The 25,407-nt window shown below is 28.5% G+C and overlaps 1 protein-coding gene across 2 annotated transcripts in view; it reads left to right on the top strand.

Moving 5' to 3' along the window:
- LOC107456211 (glycerophosphocholine cholinephosphodiesterase ENPP6) overlaps window positions 1-25,407 on the top strand; it is a 59,343-nt gene that overhangs the window by 10,569 nt on the left and 23,367 nt on the right. The window contains exon 1 of one of the 2 annotated variants that reach the window (XM_016074014.4): window positions 6,079-6,457. The exons of the other annotated variant lie outside the window; for it this stretch is intronic. Coding sequence (XP_015929500.2) covers window positions 6,130-6,457 — 328 coding nt within the window. The 5' untranslated portion in view covers window positions 6,079-6,129. Of the gene's footprint in view, window positions 1-6,078; window positions 6,458-25,407 lie in introns of those variants that run through there. 2 annotated transcript variants of the gene reach the window in all.

The following is a 25,407-nucleotide window of genomic DNA, read 5'->3' as shown; positions in this document are numbered from 1 at the left end:
TGATAATCCATTTATTTTTATGTGTATGTAAAAATTATAAATACAGAAGTTATTGCATTCAAATTTTTATTTTAGTAATAAAAAACCTTTTTCTAACTTTTATAATAATGTAAAAAACAAAATTGAACAATCAAAAATTTTTCCATATTTGGTCCGTTTTTCTAAATATATGTCACTGTTAAGGGGTTAAAAGACTTCTATTAAATGGAAATTATCTTTTAAGCCCCGGTCATCTTTTAGCAAAGACGGTCGGCATACGGAGGATGTATATGATGGTTCTTTCATAGAAGGGCGTCAGATATTTTGTTACACTTGTAATGTGAGCAATCCACCAACCCGTCTGAATTGCCCGTAAGTTTTATTGAATAACTTAATGAAATATTAATTTTTAATAATTATTAACTATATTTAGATTAATGATTCTTGACTGCATAAAATTCACTAATGTGCTAAATTAAGAAAAAACAATTTTCATTTTTAAGTAACAACTTTCGAACGAAAAACAATAGTAGTAAAAAGATATGTTGTCTTACTGAAGTTTATTTTTTACATAAATTTAAATTTATTTTTCATATTTATTTCGAAGATTTCTTTTTATGCAGAAGTAAATTTTTTTTACATGCATACTTGATATTCATCTTTTCCGAAAATAGTTTTTTTGTAATGCAAAACTTTTGTATCGTATTTTCAACTTTATTCTTTATTTTTTAACTTTCGCCATTATAATAAAAAAACATCATTATAAAGTTCAGTAAAAAAGAAAAAAGACATGATAAAAAAAGCAGTTTGCTTTTTGTAAATTAAAATAAAGCAGTCGATTTGAATCATTAGCATGTTTATTAATAAACTAATATAGAAAGTATTTCTTTTAACTCAGTGATATTTTTCAGATTGATGGTTTACTATTTATAATGTTTGTTATTTTCTCCTAAGTTTTTAAGGAAAAGAAAAAAAAGAGAGAATTTCTAAATAAGAAAAGTATCAGGTTACTCATTTTCTTTTTTCAGCAAATTTTTTTTTAAAGCAACATATTTTTAGCAGCAATTAGAGGACTTTAAAAACAATATTTTTTATGAGAATTTGCTTATTATTAGATTTTGTTAAGCGTTTATATTACGTTAACCGTAGCGCTAACCTTACTACAATTCGTAAAGAAATTTTCAAATTTAAAGCTCGAACAGCTCTAGCTTTTGATGGAAAAAAATTGATTTTTCGTTAAAATATTTCTTTTTTTTTATTTTCAATATTTTTTTAAAGGAGAAAGGAAAATGTATTTCTTTTAGTTTCAGTTAAGATTAAATTTACAAATTTCAAACTATGTGAAAAACACAAATTGGATAAAGAACTTTTCAAAGCTTTGTGATTTTAAACTCTTACGTTCTACAAAATTTTATTTAATAAAACTTAAATCTTTGTTAAAAATTTTGTATATCATTTTGAATCCTGAAATCTAGCTTTTATTTCAACCTGTTTCCTATTAAAAATAAATAAATAAGTTCGGTGATTTTATAATTTCAATAGTAAGTTGAATCATAGAAAAGAGATTTTGTGCTCTTTCACATAGGTTTTCTGCTCAGTCCAATGAATACAGAAAAAAACAGAACATTCTCAGAACCAACTAATTTTTACGTGGAAAATGCTACGAGAAAATGCGTAACTTCTCTATTTTGCTTTTTATGCGACATGCTGCACAATCATGTGCCTCGCTCGCCGACTACTTACTGATTTTTATTTTCTGTCATACTATTAGGTCTGCCGACCAGGTGGCCGAGTGGTTAGCGTGTCTGACTGAGGAGCCACTGGCCGCGGGTTCGAATCCTGCTCAGGGCATGGATGTCTCTTTCTCTCTCTGCGTTCCATGTCCTTTCTCCTTTATGTGAATGTGACCCGCCCTATAAACGGGTTAGTGGTTGTGTGACGTGGGCGACGCTTCTCCACCGCCGTGCTTTCACCACAGGTGCCCACTGGATAACAAGAAGAGAGTAGCAGTTCTGGCATTTCTGTGGCCAATGGGACAAACCCCAAGTGCCCGCCATTAAAAAAAAATACTATTAGATCTGGCTTGAGGCTATTGAATGTTGTTATTTAAAAACAGTTAAAACAGTTAACAGTTAATGTCCATATTAATGTGTTACATATTTGATACTTCTAATACTGTTTGTAATAGATAGGCTTCGATTTCATTTGACTTGGTTTTTCCTTATTTGATTAATCCTAAAAAATCCATAGGATCTAAAACTTTGCTTTTTTTGCACAGCAATGTACTGTATGAAAAAGCTTTTGTATTCACAAGAGCTTTTCTAACTTTTGATCTATTAGATATCGAAATAATACGTTGCTTACCTAGATAGCAAAGTGTTAGTCCCCCACCTTTGTCCCTTCCCCTTCAGTAGGTACTAGATTGAGACTCCAGCTCACCTGACGTAAAGTGTTAACTTCAGATAATTGGGCCTAAATTGCGTCTTTTAAAACAATTTACTGCATTCTCATAACTATTTCCATATTCAATTACTCACGAACAGGTCTCAAACGTTAGGGCTATATTATAAAAAAATTAAACCATTAACCATTGGTCTGTGTATTGATTTTGTTTCTGCTACACAAAAGGCTTATTTTCCAGAAAATTTTAATATTTGTCAGTAGTGACGAAAGCAGTTAATGACCTTGAAAATTGAGTAAAACTTCGATTTTTTAATTATTCTAAGTTCAACATTAAGGTTATGCTAAATATACACCAGACATATGTTAGTTATTTTTTGGAGATACCACTTATTGATATGTATTTACAGAAATATGTACCTTTGTGGTAATCTGCTGTTGGTACTAGTAGATTTTGACGGTTAAAGCCTAAGAATATTGCATTTTATTTTGAAGATTTCTGATTGAAGTTTGGCCTTCAATCTAAAAGTCCACAAAAAGTATTTATGTCTTAGTTAATGTGAACGTTGAAATAGAATATAAAGTGGTGATCAGTGTCGTAATACACTCGTTTCTCAAAAAGTATTGCCTCTAGTAAATTGATGTGTTTTTCTTAAAATTTCAGAGGATCTGCAGTTTTGATATCACAAATCCCCGAAAAAATTTATTTTTCTCAAAAATAAAAAAAAAAAGTATAAACTCATGTCTTATTGCTTTATATAAAGAATATCATAAGAGTTCCAACAAAATCCAAAATTTCAAGTATCAATCCCTACCTGACTCTTAAAACTGGCTTTCAAATAGCAATCTCTAAACAATCTCGCCACATTGATGTTGATCCAGTAAAGAAAAACAGAGAAGTTAACCTTATAAGAAAGGATGAAAAATCTCTCTATCCTTCTAATTTTGTTCTTTTGTGTGTCTGCCATAAGGTGAAAATAAAAGACTATCAAACACTCTGAACTGAACATTTTAGGTCTCAAATATGCGACTTTTTATTGAAAAGATTACTTCTTGCAAAACATTAAACAAAAAAAGAACTACTTATTATTTCCGTAAAGTATGAAACAACTTTCAATGATAAAGTTTAGAAATATTTCCATCTCATTAAACAAATAAAAATTCGAAATTTAAGCGAAATTGAATAACTGTATAATGAGAATTAAAAATTTAAACCTTCTATATGGATACTATGTAACTATGAAATGTGAAAATATCAAACAATGTTTTTATTTTTCAACATCTATTTGATAATGTAGCAAAAAACAAAACATTTCAACAATGAAATATAAAAATAAGAGACCACAAAATACTCCAAGAAAAGTCGATGCTTTCCGAACTCAGAAAAGAACTTTTAATACTCCGTCTTACAAGTTTTGAAAGCAATAAATTTCCTTTGACTTAGTTCCGCCCAAATGTTGTATGATGTAGTTACTGTGACGTAATTAGCAAGAGACGTGACGTCATCATTGCTGGATAAGAAAACCTGAAGATGAGTTCCGATTATTGTTTTTCGATTGATTAAAGTGTTGTGCGATCTAATCAAGTGAATGGAATCAGGACATTATTCTAAAAAACTGCTAACTGCATTCCATTCCTTCACGTGTTCTCTTTCTTTCTTTTTTGGTTTGTGACATCGTTATTTTAGATGTTTCTGCTCGAAGCTTCGTTGATGTTTGTAAAAAAAATTATTTGTTTCATATAAATCACTCATAAAAAAATAAAGCGTAACATTGTAAAAAAGTCTTTCTACTGTCGAAGTATCCATACTTTTCAAAAATAATCTGTATTTAAGACTTTTTTTCCAACAAATATCTTTTATTGTACTTTATGAAATATAACAATATTTTGTAATTTAAATAAAAATAATAAATATGTAGTAGTGCTTATTTAAGAAAATCAACGGAATGGTTTTGGTATTGTATCAGTGCGCACGAGCCACTTTTAAGGTACCCGACTTTTTTTCGATTTCGACAATCCTTTCTTTTCTTTTTTTTATGTAACTAAGGTAAAACTTTGAAGTTTTTTTTCTTTTTAAAACCAATCAAGTTTTGTTTCTACGTCAAATTGAACAGAACTGATGATGATGGAAAAAATAATTTATTTTGGTTATTTCATTGATAACTGTACTTTTTTGTTCTTTTCCTCAAAATCAATTTTCGGTTATTTTCCTTCATTTTGAATGCAATATCTTCAAATATTTTAATTAGAATTACTTGAAGTTTTGCATGAATATTTTCCTTACTAATGTTTATGGAAAAGGCTGCGAACTAGCTGATTAAACTATTATTTTATATTTTACAGCTAAAATAAAAATAACTAATTGCAACTTTTCGGCTTTTGCTGCCAAATTTGTAGTAAGTGTCGATATTTGCTGTAAAATATCTGACATTAGTATTATGCCTAAAGAGTTATCTGTTCCTTTAGTTGAGTTTTTATAAATTTTATAAAGAAAGAGTAATGAAAAAAAATAATATTCGACAAAGCTATGTGATTTTGAAAGGAGATCGGTTTTTGGTATTTTTTAAAAAGTCCTCCTCCAACATTTTCCAAAAAATTTTTTTTTTCATATTTTTTATATTTATATCATATCTTAGTGTATAATGCGCACATGGATCCAAATAAGAAATTTCTAAACTGAAAATCAATTCATTCAATCTATTTATTTTGCCTCTGAAACCTGCCGATTACATTAACTCACAAGTAAGCTGGTAGCCATCGATATAAAGCTGGGTAAGTTACAAGCGTTTGCAAGAGATAGAACCTTGGTCGTATTCATTGACAGCTCAGTGTCTTAACAACTCTGCTATCTTTGACTAGTACATTATTGTATTATAATAATAATCAGTATTTAGGAATGAAAAAGTAAAGCAATAAAAATGGTCAAAATTCTTCAACTGGATTAAGTTATTCGAAAGATAATACCGAAAAATGAATTCTAAAAACAGATAAGCAGAAAGAATACAGATGAAATTTGGTGTTTGCTTTTTTATTTAAGGAAAAAAAAAAGAAACTAATTTGCAAAATAGTTTCAAATTATTATTTTATAATATGAAAAGAGATACAGAGAGAGGATGGAATAAGTTAAACAAAAAAAGCTAAGTCTTGATGCTAATAAAAGCCTCAGCAACTAATAATGTTTTTAAGCATTTATTTATTTTTTTGCACCTGAAATATTGCAGCCAATTTCATTCAGAAATGCTACAACGCATGTTGAGGGTTGCTTGCAAGGTTAACACTAATTATTATTTTTTGCCCAAAATTGCTGAAATTTTTTTCTTTTTTTTTTACAGTCTTGCATTTACACTCCATTTATTTTTTTATGAAATTACATGTTTCTTACATCACAAAAGCTTTACCCAGTGTAAAAATAACAATGAAACTTATCTTTTTTTATTAGAATTAAATGTTATTGTGGGTAAAATAAAGGAAAACATTTTTGAATAACCTTAAAGAATTGGTTTGAAATATACATTAGCTTAAAAATATTTTTTCCACGCATTTTAAGTTTTTGACTAAAATTGCATTTAAAATTATTTTAATCTTGAATGCTTAAATTTTTCAACATTAAATATAAACTATTTCCTGATCCCAAATGGTCAATTTTTATATCTTCCCTCGCATCATAATACATAGAACTGAGGGAAACCAATCCCTGCCATTCCTTCAAAAGACCGAAGAGTGCAAAATGTGGTGAACGAATACAGTCAGATGACGATCCGAAGCGCTAATCAACTGACGCTCACTTCCCAACTTCTCCCGGAAACGGGAACACATGCTATGACTTTCGCGGTGTTGTTTTTCCTGTTTTCGGCGCTTTTTGCTTCTCCTACAGAGGGATATTATAATAGTGAACGATCATCTAGAATCGGGACAGATAAATTACTTTTAATTCTTGTGGATGGTTGTCGATGGGATTATCCTGACATGGCCAAACTTCCAGGATTCAAAAAATTGGCTGAAAATGGTGTACGTGCCCCGTATGTTACGCCCATTTTTCCTTCGAATTCTTATCCTAATTGGTACACTATTGTTACAGGTGAGTGCATCTTTTAATTATTTTTTTTTCAGTGAAAACTTATTTTTAAGCGAAATTTCGTACACATAATATATAAGTTTAGTGTAACAATTTTCCTTATTTATTTCAAAAAAAAAAACTTTTGTTCTGTGTTTTATGACACTAAAAATATTTAAATTCCAAAATTAAAAGTTCTTAGTGACGCATTAGAACATGAAAAAAAACATACTAACATACTGCATCAAGTGAGTAAAAAAGAAAATGCAAATAATAGCAATATAAACAGTATTATCCATGTAAATAATTTTATTTTTTTACAGTGCTTTCATTTTATTTTGTAAGGTACAAAGGTAACTTTGTTTTTCATGATACATAAGTTTGAAAAAAGCAAAATTAGTACCCATTAATGTGATTTTATTCCTTTTATAATATTTTGTAAGGTGTATATTTTTAAATATCTTGTATGGTGCATGTTTTTAAACATGCATGTTATGTTAGTATGTTTATGTTAGAGGTGCTGTGGACAAAAGAATGTTATTACAGAGGTTTTGGGAAGTATATGTTATAGACTGATTTTAGTTTTCGATTTGAAATTTATTATGGCATTTCTAATAAATTTCAACAATATTTCTAAATTCTTAATTCTACTCTTTAACTTTTTCTAAAGTCTTAAGGGTTTTTCTTACAGTAAATCTTCAATAAAAACTACGAAAGTATAGAAATTTAACTTTTAACTTTATTGATATTTTGAGCAAAATCTCTTTTTACTAGTTACTAAAGTAGCATTTTTTTCTTCTGAATTCTAAATTAAAATCACTAGAAGTTAAGAGTAAAAGAATAACAGAGAAGTTGAATAATTATTTTTTCTTGTTCTAAATTACATTTCTTTAATAGAGTTTTGCAAACTTTTAGATTGTTAATTCAGCAAGAATTCTTTTTATTTGAGAGTAATTTCTTTTTTCTTAAAAGCATCTCCACAAGCTTAGTGTTTACTTTCATAATCAATGAGGAATAAAAAACAATATGTATTATGATAGATTAGCCAATAAATAATGCAACAATTATTTATTTTTAGAGAAATATATCAATTTTATTATTGCTTGGAGATATTGAAACTTATACTCTAGTAGCGAATATTATATTGTGATCAAACAAACAAAATGTTTTATTTTCACAATTTTCGTTCTCACAAAACAAATGGAGATATATATTTTAATAAAGTGATGGTAATTTCTAATAGTTTAAAAATGATTCTTGAAGGCAAGAAAATTTGCTTAAAATAGGAACATTTTATTTTTTATTTCATAAAATTTCATAAAAGCCCATTCAGATGTATATTTAAACATATCGATAACAAATATTATCGGTAAGGAAAAAGATTCTTAAAATCGTGACAATTTGTCTGAACATGGAATATATTCCTTAAGAATTATTTAATAAAATGTTAAAAGACACATCTGCGAATATATAAAATGTTTCAACAACGAATAAGAGAACGATTCATGTTAAAATAAGCCATTTAATTTAAGTAAAAAAGCCGACCAGTCTGTGTAGGGGGCAGGGAACTGTCCTTGCATCAGAAAGGTTCTGGGTTCGAATCCCGGGCAAGGCATGGATGTTTCTTTCCCTCCTGTGTTCTATGTCCTTTCTCCTTTGTGTGTGAATGTGACCCGCCCTATAAACGGGTTGTGGTAGTGTGACGTGGGCGATGCTGTTCCACCGCCGTGGCTTCGCCACAGGTGCCCACTGGGTAACGAAAAGAGAATTAGCAGTTCTGGCACTTTCTGTGGCCAATGGACAATAGCTCCAAGTGCCCGCCATTAAAAAAAAAATAAAAAATAAATTAAGTAAAAAAAATAGAAATCAAAGATAAGATTATTACGCTTGAATTAGTGGATGCCCATTGCTCACTTTTCTAACGGAAAAAATATTGTAAGAAATGAAAGCGTTATTGTTGTTTGCTCTAATTTCTATTATTCTTGTGTTTCAGACAAACCTTGAAAACATTGTAATTTCTATAATATTTAATATATTATCATATTAAAAATGAAATAACGCAACAGCAACAACTATTTTACTTTTTGCAAATCACAAAAAGCCTCTGACAGCGCTCTTTTGTGAGTTAAGATTTACGTTACATTTTGTTTTGCTGCGCAAAAAGTATAAGACTTAGAAACTTGAAATTACTAAGGTGTGCATAAAAATGTACAGGGAGTACAATGGAATAAATAATATAACATGTGATAATTAGTTCAAGCATTATTAACTGTTAAACTTGAAGTAAAATTATTACACCAGCAGTTCTGCAGGCCATAGAAATGCAACTGCAGAGTGAAATCGTCATGCTGAAAGTTCTGTTTTCGTTCATGAACTTAACACGAGTATTTTTTAGATATTTCAATTAGATTGAAAGCTATTGCAGTTTTTAGTGCTTCGTTAGCAAACTGGATTTTATTGCTTTGTATTTTAATAATTTAGTATAAATAGTGCAGTAGCAAGCGTTCACTTATCATGCCAAAAGTATCTCGACACCCACCTGAAGCAACATAGTGTGGGGATGATTTTCATGGTTTTCAGTTCGCTTGAAAGGAAACACGAACTCTGCACTGCGTGAGGAAATTCTGATTCATAATCCCATCTGAAATCCCTAATCCGACCGCCAATGAGGATATTTTACGTCAATACTGTGGTTCGCGTGATCTAGGTGCGGAATTCGCATCAACCAGCCATCAGTGGAATTCGAACCCAGGTCTCCTCATTGGGATGCGAGCACTTTATCCCCTAAGTCAACCATGGTTTGACTATATTGATTATATTGTCCAGGTGGCCGAGTGGTTAGCGTGCCTGACTGCGGAGCCGATGGTTGCGGGTTCGAATCTCGCTCAGAGCATGGATGTTTCTTTCTCTATCTGTGTTCTATGTCCTTTCTCCTCTATGTGTGTGTGATTGTGTGAACGTGACCCGCCCTGTAAACCGGTCTGTGGTTGTGTGACGTGGGCAACGCTACTTCACCGCCGTGGCTTCGCTACAGGTGCCCACTGGGTAACGAGAAGAGAGCAGCAGTTCTGGCATTCCTGAGGCCAATGGGTCAATGTCCCAAGTACCCGCCATTGAAAAAAAATATATTGATGTTCAAAAAATGGACCAGGCCTCGATCTAAATTTTATTAAACCCCTTATGAGTGAATTAGGTAGCAGATTACGTTACCAACTAAATAAACCATTCTTCCATCAACCAAATCAAGAGAGTCAACCAGCAGTAATAGATTCCTGGAAGTCAATTCCTGTGGCCCCAAACAAACACTGGCGCATCCGCACTACTTGAGTCAAATGTAAAGTTTCTGATTTTCAACTGTAGGAAAAAATGTTTCGGTGTTGTTTCTCATACGACAACATAGGACTACTTTTTGGTGTTTAACGAAGGATTAACATCACCCATTACAAGAAATTAATAATGGAAAGAAAGAGGTCAGAGCTAAAAAGGAGATTTCCATCCAAAGATGGAACTTTTCAGTTGGATCCTTTGCCATAATTCCAAAAGAAAAAAAGAGGAAAACTTTCAAAGTGGTTATATTAAAGTAACCAGAAAGTTATTTGAATTTTAATTCCATAGACAGTTTGAGGGTATCTGCAAGAAAAGACTCGCAAAAATGGATTTCAGAGTGAAAATACACTCTTTTTTAATTTGATTGAAAGGTGTTTTGGGATGGGGTAAAATTTCAAAAACTGTAAAAAATTGGTAAATCTTTGTCAAAACAACTAAACTGGTTCGATAATCATAAGGAGAGCATCTTAAATAAAAACGTAATAATTTCAAAAGTATGCGTTTAGTTTACTAACACATTTTCTACTGAACTTACACTATTAGTTTACATTGTTATGAGAAAATTAGATGGAAAATATGTGCATGTATGTTATAAGGATGAAATAATAGTCTCATGCCATTGTGTAAAATTAAATATGATAAATTGTAAAAACTTTTGTTTTCGTATAATACCTATAATTTCAATGCGACAAAGCCAGTTCACTCAAGGTAACAACCCGATCTCTTACAAGTGAAAAAATATAGAATAAAATGTTTTATTTGCATGCAAGTCAAAAATTGAAAAGAGAAAATCTCGTATTAAAGATTGAGTGATTAGTCACTGTTTATAATTAAGTAAAGTACTCATGGATTCCAGCCACAGAGAGGTAAAATGTGGGTCAAATCCTAGAAGAATAGAAAAAGTAACTAGTACTTTAACAAATGAGATATAAAGATATTCATTCATTTTTAATAGATTCTATAGAATCCATTAAACCATGAAAATAGAGACATAATGTGTTTCGATTATTTAGCTTTAGTCTATCGTTCCAAATAGAATAGATAAGCTTTAGATAAAATCATAAAATAATTTTTAATGATTCAAAAACGTCAATGGGAAGTTTTAGTTGCAGTTATAGAAGCACTGAAGAAAGAATAATATATAAATATATCTATATCTACATATATATATATATATATATATATATATATATATATATATATATATATATATATATATATATATATATATATATATATATATATATATATATATATATATATATATATATATATATATATATATATATCTACATATATATATATATATATATATATATATATATATATATATATATATATATATATATATATATATATATATATATATATATATATATATATATATATATATATACATATATATATATATATATATATATATATATATATATATATATATATATATATATATATATATATATATATATATATATATATATATATATATATATATATATATATATATATATATATATATATATATATATATATATATATATATATATATATATAGTAATGAATACAAATACGGTGCAATGAAAAATTGGTAAATTAATTTTAAAATATAATTTTCTTACCATCTGTTAGGTAGTAAATATAGTAAAATTTCGTAATTTTATCATGATACCTGTGATATGATAGAGCATGGCATAAAAACCATTTATTCGGTTAAATTCACTTTTCAGGGTTGTACTTTTATTAAATGTGTGGTAATAAGAACTATAATTTCGAAAACCAGTATTTCCGGTAAACTGATCCCATACGAACGAAAGAATTACCTAATGAATGGTTTAAATAGGGTTTACAGAATTATGAAATTTTTAGCAGAAATGTCATTACCATAAAAATACGGTAGTTTACCAGGATTGTTTTAGCATGAATATTAAATACGGTTCCCAATAAAATGATAGTGCATTTTACCTCAATATATAATTAAGCTGGTTTTTATTGAATTTAACTCCTCGTTCTTTTTCTCATGAATCTTGCTAATTATTTGCCAGGAAGTTTTTTTTTTCTTCCTAAATATTAAATTACGACGCTTTATATGAACAGTTTATTGATATCATTAGGGCGGGATAGTCTGGTTGGTACGACGTTGGGCCCATGTCCAAGAGATCGTGAGTTCGATCTTGGCCGGCCAATGACTCCCCATGTAGTAAATGGTGACTGGTTCATGCTAAATCTGTCGGATCACGAAGTCCTACATGTTCCCATCATAAATAATACCCCTGGAGGTACTGAATTGAAGATTCATTGATCTCTGGTCGGGTCAAAATTACGATCTGTGGATGAGGGAATGGATGTATGAATGGATCCGCCCTATAAACGGGCTGTGACGTGTGCATGGTTGAAGTCGTATTCTTGGCCATAGATGGCGCCTCTAAGAAACGCTTCGGAAGTGGCATTAGGAGCAACAACAACATTGATATCATTTTCGAAATGGAGTTTAAAAGCTACATTAATGGGTGTTGTTAAGATTATATACATTTTATATAGTAATAATAAATTAATAGTTTGCAAATTATGCAGTTAGAATCTCAGGATTTGTACATAATTTGGATAAAAGAACATATTAACACGAATGGTCAAAAACTTACAAACATTTTTTTTTAAAGAAAGGTAAGAGAATTAAGTCTTTTACTAAGCTAACATTATTTCAATTATTTCAAATTTATGTAGCACTATGTTAATTTTATTCACACTTTAACCAATCAGAAAATTTTTGCCGTTCAGACAATATTTTACTCTCTTTTTTGCAGTCTATTTGGGCAACACAGCTGTTTCAATTTCATTGTTTTATTCCATAAATAATGTGTGTAACCATCCAGGAATTCGGTTTTCGCGTTAAATAGAGAGAGAAATAAATAAAAAATAGTAACACTAGCTTTGGTTCTGTCATATGAGTAATAGTTGTAATCAAATAAACGGTGTGCTGAATTACTTCATGGTGAATGGATATATATATTTGACAAGTATCTCTGAGGCAGAAAAAATGAATGGTTCTCTCGTTTTGCCAACCTATATTTTTCGGTAAAAAATATTCTCAACGTAATTGACCATATGGTAGATAAATCAGGCAATGGTCATCTGCCATTAAAGTCGGACCAGAGTGTTGTTTTCAGTCAGATATAGATGGCTATGTAAGAAAAAGTTGAGTAAGAAATATATCTTTAAGACATTTTTATGTGTAAAAAAATCACATAGACTTTTTAAAAGGTTGAAAGGTTAATTTTTCTAAGAAAATTTTTTTTTGGAAGTTAAATGTTTCAAACAATGCATCATTACCTACTACGTAGGTTAATTTTACAATTTATTTTATAAAACAGCTAATTCGAGTAAAAATACTCTAATGTTTTCATAAAATCTTGAAGCGTCACTTTATGTTGATGGGAATTATAACTATTTATGTCTGTCATCACTTATAGCACAAGCACATTGGATTCTAAAAAAAATCATTTTATTTTTTTTACTTTTTTCATAATAGCTATTTTTGATAATTTTGTTCCATTTTATTACATATAAAATAAAAACTTACACTTATGATTAAAATAAATAGAAAAGACAACAGATGAACAATAGAAAATTATCTGTATGGCAAATACTAAAATGAAATAGAAATTTGAAGAACATCATTTTTGAAATGAACTGAAAAAGAAGAAATAATTTTACTATCTTTAGATTTAAAACGAAAAACATACGGTTATAACTTTTTTTGAAATACTGAAGTACAGTTTTTGGTGGTGATAGAAGCTTATTACGTTGTTCGTAAATTAAACGCAAAAATATTCTCATTTTAAGTCTAAAGAATAAAATTTTTTTTCTGAGAAAAATTATATTATTGTTCTTTGTTTTAGTTTTTTGCCTGTTAGTTTATTCATATCGGAAAAAGATGGAAATTTTCACAAATGATTAAATATTTAACTTATTTACTACACTTACATGTATTTATTACAAGGAAAGAAAGTATAACTTATATTGTCTTTATGCACAATGAACATTCCAATTAGTCGCAAAGAGGTGAAAATTTGTTTACGCATTAAATTCCTTGTAATAATGTATAAATTGTTCTTGAGTAACTATAGAAATTATCCTGATTAGTCAATAAACGATTAAAGTTTTAATTAAAGATTGAGCATATTTCTTGTAAGAAACTAGTCAACATTTCAATCGTCAGCAAGTTCCAATCGGTGATAATAAGGTGATAAATTCTACTTGTAACTGTTTGGAAATGACTGAAGTATGTCTTTCCTTCAGGAACAAAACTCTAGTATAGATTTGAGTGCTTTAGCTAGACCGAAAGTTGTCAAAATTTAGATTACAAGATTCCCCCCCCCCTATTAGTGATTTCTATTATTTTTTATTAGAAAAGTATTTTTAGTAAATTATAAATAAGGGCAGTAGAAAATTGTAAGACAATAAACACATATCGAGCTATTAAATTTATTTTTAAATCATTTTAAATTTTATAGATTTTCTACTTTGTGTTTTTTATGTTATTGTATTTTAGGTAAAGTTTTAAATTAAACATTCAAAAATACGATAAAATTAATTTGCTTTTATTGTAATTTTGACTTGTAATATATCTATCATAGTGGTTTTAGAACCATGAAATGAAATGCTCAAGCTGCTACTTAAATTAAACTCAAAGGCATAATCATCTAGTAAACTAATTATAGTAACCTCTTATGTAGCACACAGAATTCTGGTAAAATTACCGTATTGTATGATAATGACATTTCTGATTTAAAAAAAACATTATTTTAGTTAATGAAATCAAAATATACGCTATTTAAACCTTTAAATTGGTAATTTTTCTATCAATATGGTAACCGCTTACCGGAAATTCTGGTTTCCAAAATTAAAATTCTTATTACCACATATATAAGGTAAAAAATACAAAACTGAAAAGCAAACTTAATTTGATAAATAGTTTTAAACTCATGTTCTATCGTATCACTATAAAATTACTAACACAATTACTAAATTCTATCACATAGTATAAAACCATATTTTAATGGTACTTTTACTAGAATCATTACAAAAGCGTTTTGTTAAAAATTACCTAAGCTTTTCCCGTATAGTCAGAATCAAGGGTAAATTTTACCATAGTTCGGCAACGCTTTTGGCTTTGACCGCGTTTTTTCCCCCATAGTATGTTTCTACTACTTTGTTTTACAAAAATTATATCATATTGTAAAGTTCCGAAAACAACAATTTTATACAATGATTTTTTCATAAAAGGAAATCCTAACCATCACTTAACGCTAACTGTAAAAATCATGAAAAACTCGTATTCTTTGTAACAATAAACTTTTATCTGGTGCACGAACAAAATACAACGGAAAGTCTTTCTTTTAAAACCTTTCCTTCACTTGACATCGATCGAATAATAAATTGAAGAGTTTAAAAGCATACGTAAAATTGACTTTTAGTATTTTCTCATATGTTTTGTGATTTTTTCTCTCTCTCTATCCATTAGCTTTTTGATGAAATGGCGCTTTTTTTAACTTCAGAATTTTTCCTCTTTGCGGAGTTTTATAAACAGTTTTTAGAAAAAGTTTACTATCCATTATTGGTCGAAAGCTCTTTTTTAAAGCTATAAAGTGACAGGAATAATAATGGCAAATGGCCAAATAAATGAAAAATTTTAAAGATAGTAAGCTGTACTTACACTTTATTCTTCATGGGTGGTACGATTTTGTAAAAAGAAAAAAAAATTATTTCTGGCAAATTTTACAACAATCTATCTTCTTTAGGCATTTGACCTAACATATGGAGACTTTTAATGCATTAAATGAGTTTCATAGTTTAATGTTAAATTTATGTTTATAATTTATATGTTTATGATTAAATAGTTCTTACTTTAAAATATGAGGCATAAAATGTTTAGTTATTAAAACAATTCATAAAAATAACCACTCAAAGAAACTTAAAGTACACGAAGAGAAACAATCTGTTAAAATTATTGAACCGTATGGTAATGACACTATTTGATGAAAGAAAAACTTGATTCTGGAAATAAAAATAAAATATATGGTATTTAAACCATTCATGTGGTAATTTTTCCGCTTATTTGGTAACGGTTTACCGGAAATGCTGGTTTTCAAAATTACAGCTCTGATTACCAGACATTTAGTAAAAAATGCAAAACTGAAAAGTAAATTTAACCGAGTAAATGGTTTTTACTCTTTCCTCTAAGAAATCAAAATAAAATTTTAAATTTTTATTTTATTTTATAAAACAATATTTTAATTTTACTAAAATCATTACCAAATCAATTCGGTATAAATTACTCATATATTTGGTTTTCCAATACAGTAAGAAGAACGGTAAATTTTACCACATTCAGGTAGTTTTCAAAATACTTTTTTTCTTTGTGTAGTTTACATTAAGAAAAAAACTAAAAGAAGCGATTGACAAACTTTTGGTATTATGAGTAGACTTAAACATTCTAAATTGCAACCGTTATACTTCTTAAGATTCTAAGTTCGGAAGACGAAATGTGAATGTATCACGAAATAAATATTTAATGACAAATTTTCTCTCAATTACATTAGCAATTTAAAATATAAAGTATTCAAAAAATGCGTACAGATAAACTAAGAATAAACTATAAAGCTTCAAGTTCTGAAAAACTTTTTTTTCTCCAAATATCAAATTGCAGACAACTTATGAAAATGTCTCTTTTCCTCTCCATAACAACAGCTTATCCTGTTAAAACTTATTTTAAATTTGATATTTTGAAAAAAACAATCAGCTTTTCTTTTATTTTCTTGGCTTACCTGAACTCATCTTTTTCAATATTATGAATTATAAACTACTAATGTAGTTTATAAGGAATTGTCCATGGAACATTTCTTCTGCGGCATTTGTCCTCTTAAATATGCTATTCAATTTGCAATGACAATTTATAACTTTTGAATTAATTAAATTTTATAATTCTATAGAAAATATAATGAAAAAATGGCAAATTAATCCTTAAAAAATAACGATATACATTAAAAAAGTCAATAATAAATCTTAAATAAGTAGTATTTTTTATTATTTATTATTACTTTAAATAGAACAGCTCTCAAAATTTGGAATAAATTTTAGAAAATTAGCAGCTTGAGTAATGAGCTTTTAAGCAAATTGCAATGAAGTGAACTGTCTTTCAGAACAATATGGCGTTAAGCACAAAAATTCCGGAATAGATGATTGCTGTTTTTTAAGAATTGCATTGTTTTATTTCTCTCTACCAACGAATTAATCTTCGCAAACTTTCGTTTGGATTTAAATAAACATATTTATAAAAACTTCTATAAACGCATTTGTGATGCTTGAAATATTCTAATCATTATGCATGATGGTTCTTTCAGATGTCCTTCATTTAAATACAATAAAAAGTCAAACAAACTAGTTTTAATTTTATAAGCTAATTTTGAATTTTTTAATGCATAAATAATTATAGTTCTCTTAATTAACACTTTTTGAATATCCTACTAAAAATGAACTTCTGATTTCTAATTATATAATGAATAACTATCTTGTTTGTATTAAATTAAAACATCCACAGCCGAAAACAGGAATTATTATAATCTGACAACATTTCTTAAAAATGAATTAATCTTTCTTAATTAAAATTTAAATAGTAATGCATAAGTTTTGACTGAGTAGTTCCCAAAGTTAATTCGACTACAGTATTCTACAAACATTTTTTAGACATAGTAAAGTTCAAACATTTTTTTTTAGTTTATAACGAAATTTAATTGCAATATTTTAAATTACAAATATTTCTAAATCACACGGTTAACGCATTACGGGCCGATCTCTCCCCTAACTTTTTTCTTGGAGATAAAACTGGCAAATAAAATTTTTTTTAAACTTATATTTTGTTTAATTTCAAAACCGTCGTTGAACAGACGACCCAAATTTGGGTTTACTACAACTAATGTTCAACTCCGTAGTCTTATAATTTTAAACCCAATCCAGAAGACAAGGGAACTGCTGGAACAAGTATTGGGAGAAATTAGCCTTTTCTTATGAATTTTTTGCTGCATGGAAAGGAAAATCATGAGAACCTCCGATGGTTAGCCTGATGGCAAGGGGATTCTAACCCATGATCCGTTTACCACTGAGGATATTTTACGTCAGCACTGCAGTCGGTGAGAACCAGGTGTGGAATTCGTATCGACCAGCCATCGCTGAGATTCGAACCTGGTTCACCTCATCGGAAGACGAACACTCTATTCCCTGAGTCACCATGGCTCTTGAAACTTATATTGGATAAACTAGATAGTTGTTATCACCATAATAATATAAATAATTTTTTCATCTGATATGAAGAAACCTTGACAATTTAAAAGCAAAGTGGCATCCAAAATTAAAAGTTTTACTCTTGTCTAGGCATAAATTCCCTTCCCCTTTTCTCATAAGTTTTCTTTTACACCACAGCTAAGAGTTGTGTATTTACAGCAATTACCAAAAATGTGTTACTTTAAAAAAATTATTTTCGAAATTGTATGACCTTCCCTCACAAATTCTTAGTTGTAATTCTTCTAGACATTAATATATTTATGTTTATTTAGCGTTTTTTTCCTTTTTTTTTAGTAAATTATCAGTTTATGAAAAAATCTACATTTTTTAAATTAAAAAAACTAATATTCTCAGTTATTTGCAATACAAACTCGTCGTCCCATCCAAAAAAAAAAAAAACATTAGTTTGAGAAAGTCTAGACAATTTTTTCCTACAAATATTGTATTATTTTATTGCAGAAATTCTATCTCTATTTCGCGCTCCAGCTACTAATTTCCTCATTGATCAAAATGTTCTATGAAATACTCCAGATTCAATTAACAAATAACTTCGGAATTAAGATACCTCAAAAATTGGATTAAATATGACTGTACAAGAAAATCATATTCAATTATAATACTTATCCAGACGCGATTTTTTTTTCAAATGTAACAAGAAAATAAAATGTACTTTTTGATTAATTCCTAAAAAAATGAAGTTAGAAATATGAAGTAATTTAATAAGTTCTTTCTTTCAGTTGTATGAACTTGTATCTGTGGCGTGTAATCTGTGTGTGTGTGTATAATCTATGTCTCTGGGCTCCAAGGTAGTTTAACAGTATGTTTTTCATCTAATGTAAAAATATATTTCTTGATTTAAAACACAACATTTAAAATGCTTCATAACCAATGAAAATGAAACTAAAATCAAACCATGATTAGAGGGTTTCTTCTAATTATTGGTATGATAGTGGTAAAATGAATGGTACAGAAACATATCTTGCAGCTCACTGAAGGCACTAGCACAACACATGGGGTCACAATCAAGAATAAGCTGTATAAAATGCTCCATAACCAATGAAAATGAAACTAAAATCAAACCATGATAAGAGGTTTTCTTCTAACTAATAGTATGAAAGTGGTATTATGAATGGTGCAGAAACATATCTTGCTGCTCACTGAAAATATCGAGTAAAACAATTGATTTAAAAATGCAACACAAAATTAAAAAAAAAAAGCATGACTTCTCCATTATGGCTAATCAATCAAGCACAAGAAATCTCTTTCTGTTAAGCAAAAGCTTTAAAATCAGTTTGATAGCCACATTAAATGCAATCGGGTTTTTAATCAGATAAAAAAGGGTATCAGATTAGGGAAGGAACTCATTTTGACATCATGGCGGGTGAAAAGAAAGCTACTAGGGGATTCTAATGACGTTACTCTAGACTGTAAAAGTTGAATATTTCTGTTAAAAATCAGTAGATGCTATTGAATGTCACTAATGAGACATGCATCCAAGATGTAGAATTAAACAGGCAGGAAGCTACTAAAACCTCCCTGAATGCAATAAGAGGACATAGAACTGAAGAAATAATGCGTGAATTATTTGAGCGTTTTTGTTTAATCAAAACTCATGTGATTTCAAAGTGAAATTTTTCTCAAAAATAATAAAACACAAAATAAGGATTACTAAAACTTTGAGTTTTATTTTTTAAGTTGCGCTATACAATTACGCATACGCACATTAAGTTGAGCTATACAATAAGCAAAATCATTAGCCGTTAGTAGTATTTGGGAGTATCTTCGTTTCAAACGATTCAGTGGTAAATGCAATTATCCACTTTTTTAAAAAAAAAAATATGTCTATTGATGAAAAAATGTCAAAAAAGGAAAGACAATCTATTTATTATTATTATACCTTCGGAAAATGTCAGGAATTAAATGTTTCTTATGAGTTATTTACTTAGTGAAAGTATAAACTGATTAAAAAATTTAAACAAACACTGTGATTTCAGTTAACTTATAAGAGCTATAATTATTTCCTTTGAAAACTTTACAGACGTTTAAGAAAAAGCCTTAAATATTACTAATTTTAGTTTTTAAAGTAGCTAAATACATAAAATCTGAAAGTGAACTATATAAGACGCAAATATAGAATCTGGAATTTCAAAAAGCAATTAAAAACATAAAAACAACTATTTTTCCCAATTTATGAAAACATAACGCCAAAAAATACAAATTTACCTCAATGCTAATGATTAGTTTGGAATAATTGTCATGAAACATCTGTTCAAGAAATAAAATATAAAATTAACCCCGTGCAAAATAAAAAATAATTTTTATTTTACTAAAAGAGTGAAACCGTTATTAAAAATAATTGGTTCAAAAGGAAATATAATTGCATCGGAAGTAAATTGCATTTAAGTATTTAGGAATTCGAAAAAAAGCACTTACAAAGAATAATATTTATACTAGACCTAAGAAAATGTTTTACATATATATAAATATAGCGCAATAAAGCAAAAAGGATAAAAAGAGAAAAATAAAAAAAATATATAAGCTTTATTTACTGTCTATAAGCTGCAAGTATATAGAACTCATAAAATAAGTTAAAAAATATAGATAAAACATGGAAGATAATAAAGGTTAACGAAAAGAGAAGGAAAAAAATAAAATATTTTTAAGATTATTTTATAATATTTCAAGAATATTATTAAAAATATTTTATTTCAATAATTTTTCTTTTACATATTTACATTTTACATAGAGTGTGTCGGGGTAAAACAAATATACGAGGAGATACGAGGCTTTTTTTGTACACAAAATAGAATGACGGAATATTTCTTTAATTTTGACGAAATTCGTTTCCTCGAAGAAACGACGATAATTATTTCCTCACTTTGACGAAATTTTTGGTCGGGGCATATATATATACCAGGAAACGGTTTCGTCAAAAACAAGTTTCGGGAAACTTGAGCATCCAATTTTTACCACGTGTTCAGTTTTTTTTTTTTGTTGAGAAGATTAGTGAATTAGGCAAGGGAATTTCTGCGATTTAGGTTTTTATTTACATTTTTAATATATTCAGAATTATTAGATTTTGTTTATATTCCAAATTTCAATACGCGTATTAGTTTTTCAAAACTACTACTAGCAATTCTGTTTTTTTTTCTCTTTTTCTTAATGAAGGAATTACATTATTAACTTAGAGGTGAGTGCACATTAAGTCCCAAGTAAGGACTACAACTAGTTATAAAGGATTCCAACTTATTCAACATTGTAAATAAAAGCCATTATTTTTCGCACATAATTTGTAAATTAAGTTTACTATAAGCACTTCTATAGTAACGAACAGTTACGATATTGCAACAACTTCCAATTAAACAAAACTTAAATGCATATCTCAAATTCAATTTTATAAAAATATACCTTTGCACATAAATTAACACAGTCAATTAAGATATTTACGTTCGAAATTTTTAAAGTCAGATCCTGCACATTCTCAGAAATAAACTGTAGTACTAAACAAATGAAGTATTTTAAATAAGTGCAATACACTGCATAAAATACAGAAAGGTTTCAGAGATGAGGCTATTAAAATTTAATGACCTGTTCATACGACTTGTGTAAATTCAGAAAAATTACACTTTGACCTGCAACAAGTATCTATCCCTTTTAGAGTTTATATTCCTAGAAGTGCAGTTACATTTAATGACTCAATACGTCATGAGTGTCTAAATTATCATAGTTTGGCTGCTACTGTTAGAATTAAAAGTGCATTCTTACAATTATAGTTCTAAGAATTAAAGTCTCGTAAAATTATAGTTTTAAGAGGAGAGTACGTAGTTTTAGTGTTAATTATTAAGTGCTGCTTCTGCTGTCAAAAGTTCAAATCATTGAATTTTTCTTAATTTTTGTTTTAGTTTTAATTGTTTAGAGTAAGATATCAAACGTTTGCAGTGATAAAATTTATTAATTTGAATAAGTGAGATTTTTTGCATGTAAATCATGAGATGCAGTTGTAAATTAAAGGTTTAAATAACGCAATTTGGTTCTAATTAAGAATAAAATCTTAACAAAGATATGTTTTTTACGCAAAATTATGTTTTCTACTCTAAGAAAAATATTTTGATAAAATTACCGTAACGTATGACAATGACATTTCTGGTAAGAAAAACAACAACATAATTGTGTGTAATAAATTCTAAATATACGGTATTTAAAACATTTATTTGATAATTTTCCATCATATAAGACAACGGTTTACCGGAAATTCTAGCTTTCCAAACTGTAGTTCTTATTATGCCACATTTAGCATAAAATACAAAACTGAAAAACAATTTTAATCGAATAAATAGTTTTTTATGCTTTGCTCTAATGTGTGCTAAAATTAACAAATTTTACCACATTTTATCACTTATTATAAAACCTTATTTCATTGTCAAATTTACCAAATTATTACCTAAGTTATTTTGTAAAAAATACCGAGTTTTTTGTGTTTCCATATAGCCAGAAACAGGTAAATTTGACAATATTCCGGTAGTTTTGACTGTACTTTCATTTCCCAGTGAAACTACAAGTTTTTAATTTTATTCCAATTTTCATCACAAATAGTTTTTATGATAAATTTCTATCAATGCTTCATGAAATATGTTTTCAAAGTAAAAACCCATCTTAACCAATCTGAAGCCAGCAATAACCACTGCAAACTTCTCAAAGGAATTTAGAATTCAGGGAGTTTACCAACACAATGCTTGACACTTTTTAACGAAGATCTTCATGCAAATAAATTTCCCATGGTTTATTCGTACCGCCAATATCATTCAGCATGTCAACACGTAACACTTTATCACGTTTATTTATGACTGAATCATTTTGCATGAAAATCAGTGGAGTCAATTATGTCCCAAATACGTATAAGTAAATAATGTCCCAAAGAAGTGACTTGTATAGATTTTTATTGATTTAAAGCATTATATCCTTGAATCAGTTATTGACCAATTTGTGATTTTGTATTCAAAAGAACATTATCAAATTTTTTATACGTTGTTTGCAAAAATCCATTGCTAGGGGTAACTGTTTTTCGAAAACATTACATAAAAAATTATTATCAAATTACAATTCGTATTTTCACAAAATATTCCGTAACTTGTTTCGCTATAACATCTGCAAATTTTAAAAATTATATATTTTAATTAGTGACTCCACCCCTTGCTCGCTGACCTTCGTTATTGATTATTCATACATTATTTTTTCCCCTTAAAAGTAGTCCGTTAATTTTTACAAAACACAGAATATTTCGTTTTTGAAATATACAATTATTGTAGTTTTATGCAAGAACATTTTGTTAACATGTTAATCATAAAGAAATGGGCGATTACTAAGATTTGAAAAATAATGATCTTAACTTCAAGAAAAAAAGTTTAACCTGAAGAATATATACTGTGTGGCTTAATAAGAAAAAATAAATCAGAAGTAATTATACTCGTTGACGTAGACCAGTGTTTCCCAAAGAGTGGTACGCGTACCCCCAGGGGTACGGGAACAGTTTAGCGGGGGTAAGCGTTCTTATGCGAAATATCTTGCAACAAACGAAAATTTCAAAAAATTTTATTTAAAAACAAAGCTAGTCTTGAAAATTTACGATTACGTATTTTTTTTATTTGCTATTTTTTGCAGAGTTAACAGTTAATAATGCGTGGTTTCAACAGCCAATTATGATTTTTAACTTTTGTGCTATTTTTTATAGTAAAAAATAATTTCATTTTTTAATTAGTGGTACAAAAAACTTAGAAAGGGTACGCAAAATTCATAAGTTTGGGAAATACTGACGTAGACAGTTCTTATAGCTATACTTGCTAATGGAATTTTCTGATTGGTTAAGCGTTAGTAATTGTTCTAAATTTTATTATAAGTGACTTAGTTTTTCACATATTTCAAAAATAACACCAGTGATAATTTCTAACTTATAGCCCTATTTGAACAAAAAAAATAGCTTATTGTGCAGATTTAAATATTTAATTATTTTATATTCTGTGAGTCAGATAAATTCGATAAAGAACATTACGTGGTAGCACATGTGGTCCACGTTACGAAATTTATACTTTTATAGTTGTCGGATACAATGCTCCTTTTTTGTTTCAATTCTTGCAATTAATTCACACTCTCCCTATATATATTTCCATATATTGTTCAAATTTTCTATCGTTATTAAAAAACTTTTTATTCATTCATTCAAATTCAAATACAATTTTTTAAACTTATAGTGGATGACACTTGATGTTAATACAGTTTTTTTTCAAATATTAATTCATTAATTAAATTTAATTAATTAATTTTAGTTTCATATGGGTGAAAAAATTGTAACTATTTAATAAAAATTAGCTAAGATAATAATTTTCTTTGTTGATCTAAGTAGGAATTGGCTAAAAAACATTTTATATTACTTTTTTTACCATTTTTGATTGACATCTACTCGAGCGTGAGCTTATAAAATAAAATAAAAAGATCTTATAAGGGAAAAATAAATTTTCTACAACAATGGATAAATAGTCAATATTTAAAGCACAAAAAAAAAATGAAAAATAATCACTAAAAAACACTTTAAATTACAACAACTTTCAAAAAATTGATATTTCGAAACAAAATTTGCGTTGCCTCATTTAAAAATAAATCTTTCAGTTTGTCAAACTCAGCATTTGCGTCTCAGCTGGCTATATATACGACCAAACATAATATATTTCCCCCACAAGCTCGAGAGTTAATGATTCTCGAACTGATAGTTCAATTAAATTAATAATCCCTCGAAACTAAGCGTTAAGATACTATCTGATAGAAAGCTTCATACGCTACAAAAATATACAAAATTCAAGTGACAGTCGACCTGTTTCAAACGCATCAAAAAGAGGTGCCATTGATTTCAAATGATACTGATTGCGTAAAACTACGGTTGCAAGAATTTCACTTCTCTTTTATTGAAATCGGAGATATTATTTCCCTTGTGATTTCCTGTATGCGTTTCAATTCAATGGTAATTTCAATAAACAAACTGAGGGTTTATCCATGAGCAACCCTCTCTCGCCCTTTTTTTATGATATTATAATGCATTATTTCGAAGAAAAAGTTCTTAAGTCGTTCGAATTTGTTCGAACGAATCGTGATATAAGAGATATGTTGAAGATACGTTTGTCTTAATTGACAGTGAAACTGATTTTCAAGAGTTACTTTCTGTTGCCAACTCGGTTGACTCCAACTTTCAATTTACATTAGACTCGGAAATTAATTTCACGTTATCTTTTTTAGATGTCCTTGTAACTAAACACCCTGATCTC

This window comes from Parasteatoda tepidariorum, chromosome 6 (assembly GCF_982258835.1).
Source record: "Parasteatoda tepidariorum strain Cologne lab strain chromosome 6, Ptep-v5.0, whole genome shotgun sequence".
Lineage (NCBI taxonomy): Eukaryota > Metazoa > Arthropoda > Arachnida > Araneae > Theridiidae > Parasteatoda > Parasteatoda tepidariorum.
Note: the sequence above shows the minus strand (reverse complement) of the source record. Positions and strands in the feature narration are given on the sequence as shown.